Raw genomic sequence first — 13,246 nt, 5'->3', positions numbered from 1 at the left:
GACGAAATGCTTTATGATACACAAATGTGTTGTTTGATGTTTACATTGCGAGCCGTGGGAGAGCACAACAGGGGTATGGTAATAGTGAAGCCAGAATTCATCCCCAAGGGTTCCCCAGAGGACAGTGAGTGGACTTGGAAGACGGAGGCTTTTGGCTGGTCACCAGAAAAATGGTTAAGTAGTAGAGGTCAGAGAAAAAAAAAAAAAAAAGAGATCATGGAAAGGAAAAATGTGCGTTATTAAAGATTTTTGATGGAGTCACTGGCGCAGTGTGGTTTGGGCCTTCTTCTTATGGATTCTGGCTGTCCCCCACTCCCTCTCTAAATGGCTCAACTGGTGCTGGGACGATGCTGTGGGCGCTGCCTTGGGGGTTGAAGGTCAGGCCCAATGCGGCTTGGCTTTAAAGGCCAGACTGGGCTCACTGCTCAATCAAGTCTTTGTCTTCCGCATAGGCCTCATGCGTTCAGAGGGGGCCCATTACACAAAGCTGCCACAGTCCTGCTGAACAGCTTTAATAGCTAAATAAGTTTGTGAATTAAGAGTGTGGAATGCTATTTTTCTAGACTTTTTCATCCCACTCGTCACCTCTGCTCTCTGACAGCCTCATCACTTTTGACGGCGGCAGGGTTCGAGAAGGGGGTTTCCCCTCGCTGGAAACAGTGAGCGATGCGCGGGAGAATGGGTCTCGGAGTACAAGTGCCGCTCGTTAGCAGCAGTGCTCTAATCAAAAGATCTTAGGCGGCGGCGGTCCATAGCGGCAAGCTCAGAGAGAGTTCTGGCTACGAGCTGCAGTGGACCTAGCGGCAAATACCCACTCAAGTGATAAGATTATATGCGGGTCAAAAGAGGCGCTTTGATGAGCAACTTTGATGTTGCCCGTCTTCTGGGATTGCATTCAGGCCTAGCGATTACTGCTACAAATCTTACTGCAATTCAAGCAAATAGGCACCATGCCAAGCTGCGCTAAAGCCTGCAGTTCTGTTGTTACATGTTCACCTCAACGTGTGGTTTCATGGCTAATGCTAAGTTTACTTTGTCATAAATGAGGCTTTTCTTGGAAAAAAAAAAAAAAGAGTGGGATTTCTTGTAGTGCCAATGCTGCATGGAAAAAATATGGAACTCAGAAGAGTAAAGAGAGGACAACTCCTTGAACACACAGCTTGAGTGTGAGGCACAAAATCTATAACTTTTAATTAAGTAGCTTCATCTAAGCTGATATATGTCTGCTGTCAGTGTCCACATGTCTAGTTATATGTAATTATCTAAGGAGCAGGGAAAGGGTTGGGTAAATGATATACATAAATGTTTTTATAGTTTCTGCACAGTGCGTGTCTGCAGATTTATTGTTTTTGCACATATTTGGGCATGTATGTTTGTAACTAAAAGCTCAGCACATGCCTACTTAGAACATGGCTCGTTGCTTTTGGCATGGCAAGTAGCATCTCACTGCAAGAAACAGTACAAATATTGACTTCCTCCCTAAACCCACACTGCCACTGTGAAATCAGAGGCTGGCAGGCCTGTCTTAACAAAGTGTTGGCAGTAGTGTGAGAATTTGGGCACCCTGCGGGCCTGGACTATTTTAAGTTTCATGGCTAAGCCTGTGACATTGGATTTATAATAATTTGTCTGTTTAATTTGAGAATGTTTAAAACCTGATCTGTAACAGGAGTAGAAAGAGTTTAGTAAATCCTTCTATGAAATTTTGTGTTATTGTGATCATTGTGACCTAAAGTCTGCACAACTATGGAAACAGCTGATTTTTAAAACTGATATGTGAAAAGATGCATGCAAAAAATGGTAGCGGTACTTTTCATGCGTTCATGCATTGGGAATGCTGTTATTGTAAAAAAGCACAGTGACTTTTGTGACGGCTTGCTAGCTTGCCAATGCATTTGAATAAATCATCATGACACCATGATACATTGCATAAAAGTCTTTTTTTTATGGCCTGATCTGACCCACTTGTATAGCCGATGGGTGGAGTTTTTTTTGTATGCAGCGCAATGTCGGGGAAGAAGAGGGAAAGCTAAGAAGAATTCCATTGTCACTGTTAAAAAAGAAATTAAACTTTATCGTGTTTCACTCTGCATTTTTTGAGCGTGATCAGAAGGCAGGGTAAACCACAGTGTAACAGTTTCCTGGGTTTGGTGCTTTACTCAAGGGTACTTTTAGCTGAGATGTAAACAGCTGCCTGCAAAGTTCTGAAACAGATCTGAAATCAGTGCTAACCTGGACTGTACTTGTCCACTACAAGGCGGTTATGTTCAGCTAAGCTATTTTAATGATCAGCTCAACTAACACAGAGTCTCTGTTGGCTATTGATAAAATCCCTGCTCCCCAGTCTTCCTGCCTCATGTGTGTTTGACTTGGTACATGTGGAGGGAATGTGGAGGCCAGCTAGAGTCATTCACAAACGATTTTCTTCTTCTCCTTCCTCTGCAGCTGCTGGCACAGTAGCGATGCTGACTCAAATTCCCACTCACCTTCCAACTGTGTGATATCATCAGAGATCTGGTGCAAACTTGTGGCCTCAATGTATTGGCCAATATTCCACGTACTGTGTATCTGAATGTTTGCTCAGATTCGGTCGCCTACAGTGAACTCTGCAACAAAGGGGCTTTATCGGCGTCTGTCCGTCACTATTTGAGTATGTCGGCATTTGTCTCCGTGTCCATGGCTGACAGAAAGACACATACAGATAGGGAGATGTGCCTTGATATTGTAATTCCACGGTTATATTTGAGTATGTGGAGGCAGAGAGCGGCTGTGTCAGCGTGTGCTTCTTGCTACAGCGTTTGTGTGGTGGAGCTTCACAGGCCACAATTGAGATATGGAAATAGACGCCATAATTTGTACGTGGTTCTCGTTACAGCCGCAGTCATGCTTTCCAGTTTTTACTTTCTGAAACATTTAACCGAAGGCTTTCCTAAGGGAAATGCCTCCCAAACATTATCCCATATCACATCGTCTTTAATGGATTTGGCGAGTTGAATCCGGCTTATAATATCTAAACCCGACAACAGTTGGACATTAATGATGAGCCTGTGGTCGTTGTCTATTAATGTGTGGTTTAGCTGACAGATTCTCCTCCCCTCTCTGTGTTTCCAGTTTACTACAGAGCTCTCGTCAACTTCACCAACTCGCTGGTCTATGTGCCCGAACTCGAGGACATCTTCTCTCCAGCCTTTAATGAGGTTTCTGAAGCAGTGGTGGACACGGTATGTGCTGTTCTCCTCGGTTACAAACTCTTCTGAACATAAGTCATGTACAGTATGCTAAGACTGTTAGTACCTTATATGGTTCAGACGTGTCATTTATGACCTTGCTGAAATAAGGAGACTCTTGTGTCTGAAAATAAGCCCCAGACTTGTTTATTTGAGCATAACTGAATGTTGCTTTCCCTCCTAGCTGGAGTCAGAGTACTACAAGATTCCAGGTGTCCAGACAGTCAGCGTGGTCATCATTAAGTAAGAACACAAATCCTTTAAATCATTCTTTGTGACACCTAAAGTAGATATCCTGCAGATGTGTGCTGCCGCTTCCTGCATTTCTTACTCTGGCCAGGTGGTATTTCTTTCCCCTTTTCCAAACCACACAAGGCCAGTAGTTTATGCCTGGAGTCAGTAATACATCAGCAATTAGCAATTCCTCTAAGGGGCCATCCAAAGAGAAGCCTTATCTCTAAAGAGCCTTCCTGTTTAAGCCTCTGCAGTACACACCACACAGCTTGCAGTCTCACCAGGCCTTTCTTGTTCTTTTCAGAAAAATGATAAGAGATGACGGCGTTGATGTATTTGTGGAGTTGGATGTGGGATCTGAAGACAACACCAACGATGAACAGATCCGCAGCGTGCTGTACGGCGTGGTGAAGGAGGGAGCCATTGCTTCGTACGTCACGTCAGTCCAGGGCTTTCAGTTCAGACGGCTCGGACAAGGTAAGAGCTCAAGACGGCTCAGTTACACAAGCATTTGCTGTGTGTTTACAGCAAACTAAGGTCCACCGGAGTGGTAGGCAGTTTCCTTAACATTTCCCTCTGGTTTCTAGTTGAACCTCTGCCTCCAGTGGAACCTATAGCAGAGCCAGGTTTGTACTGTGCCATGCCTGCTGCACGGTGACTTAGCTGACTGCGCTGTAGAAACCGTAGGATGATCGTAGCCCGTTTAGAGAGAACAGTCGAGCATTTCCCTCTTCATGCTGTTCTATGATTTAAGTTTATGATGACCTTTACTTTGACAAGCAATGGTCATTTGGTCTGAGGAATGTTTTGCATGGAAACACCAGTGTAAAGTAGACTGCTGAACGTGGCCCATCAAGTTCAGCTGTGCACCGTGAATACAAAGGACCTTCGCATGGCATGAGTGTGATCAGGAATGAAGCTGTTCACTGCGATGTAAGCCAGCTTTTGATTTCTGCCTCCCCACACAGGCATAGCAACTGGTAAAATGTAGTGGTACCTTTGTGTGTTTACTCATGGGATAAGGGTTCCCATTAACCTGTCTCTGTAGACTTGCTGTTTGTCCATGTACGGTGTGTGTGTGTCTGTGCGCTCTTGCGTAGTCGTATCAAGTATGTTGTGTGAGCTTTCCAGTTTGTCCATTGTGTACAGTTGTGTGGGACTTGTGTAGTCTGTCCACTTCTATCTTGTCTTTCTAAGTTAGTCTGTATCTGTTTGTCTGGTCTAATCTGTGTTTTCAGCTGGTGTGTCCAGTCTACACGTCTTGCCTGTCTGCCAGGTTATCTTAAATTAAGCACTTGCAAAAAGAAAATATTATTTATTTCATTTTCTTAAAAGTCTTCTTAAGTATCTCAAAGCACTCCACCAGTGGCAATTATTACAACACGTCTGAGCTGTTTTTACTGTAGCCAGGGACAGGATGTGGTGTTTTTTAATGCCAGTCTGTGTTACTTGTGCTCCGATAGGGCATTAAGAGAGTGTATTGGCTGTACTGTAGCCTTGGCTTGCATGTATTTGACGCTTCAACTTCATCCCCTTTGCATCTCTCATAGTACCCCCCAATATAAGACCCTGCATGGCAGATGAGCACAAGTGTGGTGACGGCACATGTATCCTGATGGAATACCTGTGTGACAACCGACCAGACTGCAGAGACATGAGTGATGAACTCAATTGTGGTGAGTGGCTTCAGTTTAACCGGCTGACAGATTGCAACATGGTCTGCTATAGCTTGGAATACCGACTGGTTGTTTTGCGACACATTTTCTTACGGTGCCAGCATGAAAGTGTTGTACATTTGCTAAGTTTGATCAAAGGTTTGTTTTGCACCAAAAAAGCTCCCATCACTCCAGCTTCCACAACCACTGTCTCCACAACCATCACCTCCAAGAAGCCCCTTCGTCCACCGGGCCCACCTGGACCTTGCAGAGCAGACCAAGCCACGTGCCAGAGCGGAGAGTGTATCCCTCGGGATTATGTCTGTGATGGAGAGAGGGACTGCTCGGATGGAAGCGACGAGTTCAGATGCGGTGAGTAATACGCCCCGTTGTGCACGTGCATTCTGTCTGACAGCAACGTTCGCCCTCATCATCCTCTTATTGATTTTCCAGGTACTCCGTCTCCCTGTGAACCCAACGAGTTCAAGTGTAAAAATGGTCGCTGTGCCCTCAAGCTGTGGCGTTGTGATGGGGACAATGATTGCGAGGATAACTCGGATGAAACAGACTGCCGTAAGTCTCCATTTCCTTTCTGAGTCAATAAAGAGTAGATTAAACAGACGAGCGTGTTAATGAGTGAGATTTAGACTTGTTAGTAGGCAGACAGATCCATGCTTGGTGTGTTTGGCAGTTTTAATTCTTTATGCTGAGTTAAACTGACTGGCTTCTGTTTTCATCGTCATATTAAATGTACAAATGTTCTTTTTGGCAAAAAGAAAACAAATAAGAAAGATTTATTTTAGTTTTGTTTTTCAGCTATAGCCTTAGATTTTCTGACCCACATTTGAAGCTTCTGTTTACACTTGATGGCTGTAAATCTCCATCTTGTCGCCACTACAGCCACCAAGGGTCCTGGTGACAGGTGTGCTCCTGAGCAGTTTGAATGCCTGAATGATCGCACCTGCATCCCGGCCAGTTACCAGTGTGATGAAGAGCCAGACTGCCCTGACCGCTCCGACGAGTACGGCTGCAGTAAGTGTCACACGCACAGCTGTCTGCAGCTCTCTGCTCTTCAAAAACCTTCCTTTCTGTCTCATGCACAATTCACTTTTTCTTTCTTATTTTTTTGCACTTGGCTTGCATGGCTCTCCTCTTTAGATTCCCTCCTTTGCACACTGCGACTAACGCGCTCTTCCCCAAGCTCATTTCACACGTGTCGGCTGAGACACAGGGCTTTTTGTGAGCCGTTCATTCCTGACATTTGAAAGGAAATTGTCCGTCCATAGCGGAGAGTTATGCTTCCTCTGACTTTCAGGCCTTTATGAGCTTCACTGGATCACGGAATTCCAGTCACATGCCAGCCTTTTTGAGCCTCTGCGTTCTATGGGCTTAAAACTGTCTTCTTGGTACTTTGCAGCCCCTCCTTCTGTAACAAGCCCACCAGAGGAGTCCATTGAGGCGGCACGTGGGGCCACAGTGACATTCACCTGCCAAGCTGTCGGAGTGCCAACGCCCATCATCACCTGGAGACTCAACTGGGGACACATTCCAGCGAGCAACAGGTGGGTTCAATGAGAAATTCTCCACCTCTCTAATTTTGAATCATGCAGCTTAAACTATGTTAGTAATCCAACTCATAACGATGGCATATCAGATTATTCTCAGTTTATGGAAAATACGGCCCAAATGATTTTTATTACCTATAGGACTGACTTCATTGATTACTGTTTTGCTGAACTGTTTTAAATACAGTTTTGCGTAACTAAACCATAACAGACTGTGAAGATTTGAAAATGATGTTAAGTGTCACGGGAGACCGCAAAATAACTGTAGACAGCCTCCCCAGATCAGGATTACACTGCTGACTCAGAGTATTTAAACCTGTGATGTTAATTACCGAGATATCTGGCATGTGCTCTGACTCGAGAAGTTGCGGTTAGAGAATGTTCATTTGGGGTGTAGCCTGCCTCGTGTGTGATTTGTCAGTTTCAGCAGATATTTAGCAATTTTTATTTTCTGCAGTGAGAATCAGAATGAAAGCCTTTTACTATTGTGGTATATGTGTGTGTTTATAGTTGTTAGGACAGTCATCAGTACTTTATTTATTTGTTCCCAGGATCTCCATGACCAACGAGAATGGCCGTGGCACCCTAACCATCCGTGACGTGAAGGAGGCAGATCAGGGGGCGTACACCTGCGAGGCCATCAATGCTAAAGGCCTGGTGTTTGGTATCCCAGACGGAGTGTTAACTCTCACATCCAATCCAAACCCAGGTACTGACACTTAGCTCAAAGGCCACAGTGAGAAAACAAACCATTTATGAATTCTTGTCACAGTAATAAATTAGTTAACTAAATTATGTCCTGCATCTTCTCTTGTTCTCTGCAGGCAACTGTCCTGATGGCCACTTCAGTGTGAATGGCCGCTGTATGTCCTGCTTCTGTGCTGGAATCACCAAGAACTGCAAGGGGACTGGGCGCTACCGCAACCAGATCAGCCTGCGTTTCACCGAGGAAGAAAACTTCAAAGGCACGGAAATAGATAGACAGCTAAGATAGCGTTGTGAACCGAAGAACCTGTTGACGTTTTTGTGGCGCTAAGATTTACAGATGAATTGGTTAGTTCATCTATTATTTTCTCTTCCAGGAGTAAATGTCACCTACCCCTCCAGGCCAGGCACTCCTCCTCTCTCCTCCACTCAAATTCTTGTTAACCCTGAGATGGAAGAGTTCCAGCTGGTGGACCTTTCCCGTCGTTTCCTCAACCTTGACTCTTTCTGGACTTTGCCTCGCCAATTCCTTGGCAACAAAGTAAAGAGAAAATCATTTACAGGCTTTATTTTAATTAACTTATGCTCACAGCTGTTAAAATCACTCCATCCATTTTTAGATTGATTCCTACGGAGGATCCCTGAAATTCAAGGTGCGGTACACACTGGCCCGTGGTCTCTCTGAGCCTTTGGACAAGCCAGATGTGATTCTGGTTGGAAATGGACGCAGGCTTGTGTACCGCAGGGGCAACCGCATTCCTGCCAGTGTGGTCAACCAGAAAGAGATCAAATTCACCGAAGTAAGGCTCTAGTTTAGAGAAACTGCGTGATATAAAAAGAAAACTTGTTTGACCAAATGATTCTTATAAGGCAAGATCTGTTCATCAATAATCAACTTGAGTTCAATACTTGTGCATAAAGCATATCAATAAACCTGCTCAATTTTGTGTTAGGACAACTGGCAGCACTCCAATGGCCGCCAAGTGAGCCGAGACGAGTTGATGATGACCCTGGCCAACCTGGACAGCATCAGTATCCGCACCATCTACGACAACCACATGGTCAGTGTGGCTCTTAGTGACATTGTCATGGATACCACCACTGTGGAGTTCAGCACTCGGGGTCATGCGAAAGATGTTGAGGAGTGCAGGTAAGAAAGCACATAATACTGTGGAATAGAGTTGGGATCTCCTTCCAAACTGTAAATAAGTGGTCCATGATCCAAGCAGTCCGTTGGGATGTGTCCCAGGAGTGCATATTGAGTGAGACCTTCTTAACAATATATGATAAATTAATTACTGGTTTTGAAATTGTTATGAATTGAGAATTTTGGCGACCAGGCCTCTGGTTTGATTCTAGCCAGGATTTTTTATTGCATCCTATTCAAATGCACTTTGGCTGTGCTTTAGTCAGCCCTATTGAATGTTGTAATTTGTCTCCTCATTGCTTGTTATTGAAACAGCTGGATGAAAACCCTCATTTTTATCATTCCCAGATGTCCTCCTGGATATACCGGCCTGTCTTGTGAGATGTGTTCCTCAGGCTTTGAGCGTGTTCCTGGTGGCTCCTATCTTGGCACCTGCGCTGGTTGTAACTGCAATGGACATGCCACTGCGTGCGATCCGATCAATGGACACTGTCTGGTAAAAATGCCAATTTATTGGGAATTTACTTATGAAAAATAATAATAAATGTAATAAATGTCGCATAAATGTGCCCACCAGTGACATGCAACACACATGCAACACACAAACCTAAACTGGATAGTCAAAAAGTCAGTGTGTGCTAACGTGATTTTTCATAAGATACTGTCAGTCTACCGTATGGTTTCTTAACGTTATTTGTATGTTGTATGAATTCGACATTATCAACGCTTTGAATTGACGCCAGAATAAAATGACACTGGCAGGGCTGATGTGGTGATTACTATGCGGTGGAGAGCGGAGCTAACCGCGGGGCTAAATTAGCATGCTAAGGCTGTGTTAAACATGCTGCTGTTATTTGGCTAATGGACACTCTCAATGCCTACTGAATGGCTTTCTTTGTAATTGTTGGGAAAGGTACTAGCACATACAGTAGACGATGCAGAGTTAAAGTTCAAATTTGATTTTAATGCATACTTTAAAGGCTAACTGATTCTATTCTTTATGCTAATAAAGAATAGAATCTTTATCTATTCTTTATGCTAATAAAGAATAGAATTTATAATAATAAACTCTTCTCATTAAAATATCGGAGAGCTCACTGTCCGCCCAAAATGTCAAACTATTCATTGTAAGCTATTTTGAGATATTTTTGGGTGAGAGAATGACCAGTGTGTTTCACCCCACCACAGAGCTGTCAGCACAACACAGAGGGCCCTCAGTGTGACAAGTGTCGCCCCGGCTACTTTGGCGACCCAAGCCGAGGTCGCCCCGATGACTGCAAGCCCTGCCCCTGCCCGTACACTGAGACCTCACGTCGGTAAGGTGGCAAGCCCAACCAGACCACACAGACACACATCTGCAGTACAAACTGGGCAACATATAGTACATAGACACATAAACTCACATTCTACAAACTCTTTTGTAGAATGTTTTTGTTTTGTTTTTATCCCTAAAAGCTGAGCTCATTCAGATATTTGAGTACTGCATCACTCATTCAATATGCTAGTCATTAACACACTGCTGCTGTATTTTATTTATGACCCTTTTGTAGATTCTCCGACACCTGCTTCCTGAACATTGACCAGCAGCCAACATGTGATGCCTGCCAGATCGGCTACACAGGAAGACGCTGTGAAAAGTAAGGAAGCCGTCAAAATTAACTGTAGCTTGTAACTGTATGTAGTTCAAAGATTGTAGTAAAATGGTACACAATAATCTGATGAATCTATTGGAAGTGTTAGTAGCAATAAATGTGGTCTTTCTATGGGATGACATTAATTACTTAAAAACCTCGACATTTGATAAAAGAAGATTCATTGCATTGCTTATGGTAAATAGGTTAATCATAATTTTTGGTCTTCTGTTTGATTTCAGGTGTGCTCCTGGTTACCAAGGTGACCCCCTCCAGCCTAATGGAAAGTGCATCCCGAACCGTGAGTATATGTTCAGCAGTTGCTCTTACATTTTTTAAATTCTCAGTCACAGGCATGAAATCTACAGAAGCTGCTTGAGGATTGTTGTACCTGTCGCTCTCTTCATATCATCCAGGGATATGACCATGGGGAGGTCTTAACCTTGTGTAATCATTGCCATCAGGTTTTCCCCTAGTGGCTTAGCAGGCTGTAGTATGTGGTCATGGCTCAGGTATGCAGAGTGGCTGAAACACTCCCAAGTGCTCTTTCCTCCCCATATGTCATCTTATTTGAACTGCTCTTTCCGCAGAAACTGTAGTACCCTCAAAGTGTGATAGCAGAGGAACTATCAGCTCCACCAGCAGGCCATGCAGCTGCAAGGTATGGACGCAGTGTGGTTAACTGCCATAGCAGTGATTGTTACAAATCTGCAGTCCACAATTTTGGTTTATGGGCTGACATGTTTTTCTGCTGTCATTCTTATTTATATCGGAATGGTGCTCTTGACAAGCAGATGGATTACATATGTGCATGTGTTTGTGTATGTGTATGTTGCAGAACAACGTGGCAGGCGCTGTGTGTAACGAGTGCAAGCCCGGGTTCTTCCACCTATCAGAAGCCAACCCTGAAGGCTGTCTACAATGTTTCTGCATGGGCGTCACCAAACAATGTGCCAGTTCCACTTGGAATAGAGAACAGGTGGGGTGCTGGGTCATGAATGTTGAAAGCACGAGTGACCATTTTTTGGTATCAAGGTTTGACTCAGTGTTTGTTTTGTAATGCTGTATCAGCAGCTGTATCAGGTGCTCGATGATGAGATACTGTGTGCAATGTGCAGAAGTGAGTGCGCATGTAAACGTCATTTCACATCTCAGATAAAATGGTTGTGTTCCTCAGGTGCGAGGAGGAGTCAACGGGCAGCTCTTCTCCCTCACCAACAGCGCCAACACCAAAACTATCTCTGAAGGCATCTCCCAGAGGGGCGCCTCAGAAGTTTTCTACGGCCCCCTCACAAGTGCCACCAACGACATCTTCTACTGGAGCTTGCCTGAGAGCTTCAAAGGAGATAAGGTGAGAGGAAATCAACAATGATCAGGCTGATGTTGGGGAAGAGGGAAAAAAAACATTCAGCTGTTAGTTGAGCTCCATTTTCCTGCCTTTCTGCCCCACTCAGTCGTGCCTCTACATGTTGCCAAGAAAAAAGGCAGCACTTATCTACACAGCCAGCCTCCTTTGAAGCGTTTGCTTGAATTCACAGTCAAACGCAACATGGGTATCTTGTGACTCCCCCCACATTGTTATAGGGGTGAAATACCTTTCCACTAACCAGTTATGTTGAGATAAGCTTTTCACCATGTTGCTACCAGGTGACGGCCTATGGCGGGGAGCTCCACTACACAGTGCGCTTTGAACCATATCAGCGCTCACTGGTGATTGACGGTCAGCCGGACGTTGTTCTCCAAGGCAATGGGATCTTCCTGGAACACCACTCACAGATTAAGCCCCTTCCACGTGTCCCGCAAACTATGACAGTGACCTTCAGAGAGGTTTGTTTCTTTGGAGCATCTATTAGCTAATCTCAGACTACGATTGGAAATTTACGTTTCCCTTTCCTCTGCCTTGTAGTCTGCGTGGCGTCGTGCTGACAGGCAGCCGGTTACGCGTGAACACCTGCTGATGGCCCTGGCTGACGTTACTGTCTTCATGATCAGGGCCTCGTATGCAGACAACATGGCTGAGAGCAGGTATGATGGGAGAATGGTGTGCAGCTCATTGAAATACCTCAAAATGAAACCAAGAGAATAATTGAGGCAATAAGTGGATGTGTCTTTTTTTTGTGTGAAATAGTATCTCAGATATCAAAATGGACGTTGCGGTTCCTCACTCAACTGGTGATGAACGTGCTGTGGAGGTGGAAGAGTGCGCCTGCCCCCAGGGATACAGGGGGCCGTCTTGCCAGGTACACATGCAGAGGAGTAGTTTAGATTAACTTTACAGCTGCAACTAACAATTATGCTAATAATCTATTCATTTTTCAGTCATTTTACCAATTTATTATTTAATGGGTCAATCACTGAATGGCTGAAGTGTAAATCATTCTTCAAATGTTATATTTGTTCTTATCCATCCGAACCCTGAAGAGACGTCATTTACAGCGACATGAATTAGAGCTCTAAGTCGTCAAACTGGGGGAGCTGGAGCTGGAGAATGTCTTTTTTGATTTAACATTCAAAATAGCTGCACTCCCAGACTTAATACCCACTTACAATGTTTAGCTTTAATATGCATCTCACTGTCTTCATTAGCTGACAGTGATTGCTATCTCCATGACAACTGAGCTAACTCAGTAACTCAGATCCTGTTGAAAAGCTTTTTCCAGTTTAATTAAAGAACTTAAATTTCTACTTTACTAACAAAGAAAGGAAGAAAGGCAATCACTGATGTGCCTAAGCTTGTTAAGAATGGTCTCTAACTTTTTCCATTAGAGTCTCTGATAATTGCTGTCTGTCTGCTGCAGTGGAACAAAGACATATTCGTCTTTGTCATCACTTGCCTCTCACCTGAGGTGTTTTTGCATGCCGTTACAGGAATGTGATGAAGGTTACACGAGGACCAGCTCAGGCCTTTACCTGGGCACTTGTGAAAGGTGCGACTGTAATGGCCATGCCAGCAGCTGTGACCCAGAGACTGGCAGGTGTCTGGTAGGTTCTATTCCACTCTCCCTCTCGCTCTCTCAGATCTATGTCGAAAATACTTTGATCTCTGCAGCGGAACGAGCCGGTGTTTTCTTGTGCAGTCCCA

General features: G+C 44.4%; 1 protein-coding gene across 4 annotated transcripts in view; it reads left to right on the top strand.

Moving 5' to 3' along the window:
- The window catches only part of hspg2 (heparan sulfate proteoglycan 2), an 88,690-nt gene that overhangs the window by 36,157 nt on the left and 39,287 nt on the right, over positions 1–13,246 (top strand). For all 4 annotated transcript variants that reach the window (XM_084553391.1, XM_084553389.1, XM_084553390.1 and 1 more), the window contains exons 4-27: positions 3,112–3,221; positions 3,412–3,470; positions 3,766–3,938; positions 5,012–5,137; positions 5,297–5,488; positions 5,570–5,689; positions 6,017–6,148; positions 6,534–6,678; positions 7,233–7,390; positions 7,506–7,646; positions 7,764–7,927; positions 8,007–8,186; positions 8,340–8,536; positions 8,882–9,029; positions 9,722–9,849; positions 10,084–10,170; positions 10,407–10,465; positions 10,755–10,825; positions 11,003–11,143; positions 11,342–11,515; positions 11,812–11,991; positions 12,071–12,189; positions 12,293–12,404; positions 13,033–13,146. In XM_084553391.1, coding sequence (XP_084409517.1) covers positions 3,112–3,221; positions 3,412–3,470; positions 3,766–3,938; positions 5,012–5,137; positions 5,297–5,488; positions 5,570–5,689; positions 6,017–6,148; positions 6,534–6,678; positions 7,233–7,390; positions 7,506–7,646; positions 7,764–7,927; positions 8,007–8,186; positions 8,340–8,536; positions 8,882–9,029; positions 9,722–9,849; positions 10,084–10,170; positions 10,407–10,465; positions 10,755–10,825; positions 11,003–11,143; positions 11,342–11,515; positions 11,812–11,991; positions 12,071–12,189; positions 12,293–12,404; positions 13,033–13,146 — 3,230 coding nt within the window. The remainder of the gene's footprint in view (positions 1–3,111; positions 3,222–3,411; positions 3,471–3,765; positions 3,939–5,011; positions 5,138–5,296; positions 5,489–5,569; positions 5,690–6,016; positions 6,149–6,533; positions 6,679–7,232; positions 7,391–7,505; positions 7,647–7,763; positions 7,928–8,006; positions 8,187–8,339; positions 8,537–8,881; positions 9,030–9,721; positions 9,850–10,083; positions 10,171–10,406; positions 10,466–10,754; positions 10,826–11,002; positions 11,144–11,341; positions 11,516–11,811; positions 11,992–12,070; positions 12,190–12,292; positions 12,405–13,032; positions 13,147–13,246) is intronic.

Source organism: Chelon labrosus (genome assembly GCF_963514085.1).
Source record: "Chelon labrosus genome assembly, chromosome: 10".
Taxonomy (NCBI): Eukaryota; Metazoa; Chordata; class Actinopteri; order Mugiliformes; family Mugilidae; genus Chelon; species Chelon labrosus.
This window is presented reverse-complemented; position numbering and strand designations above follow the sequence as displayed.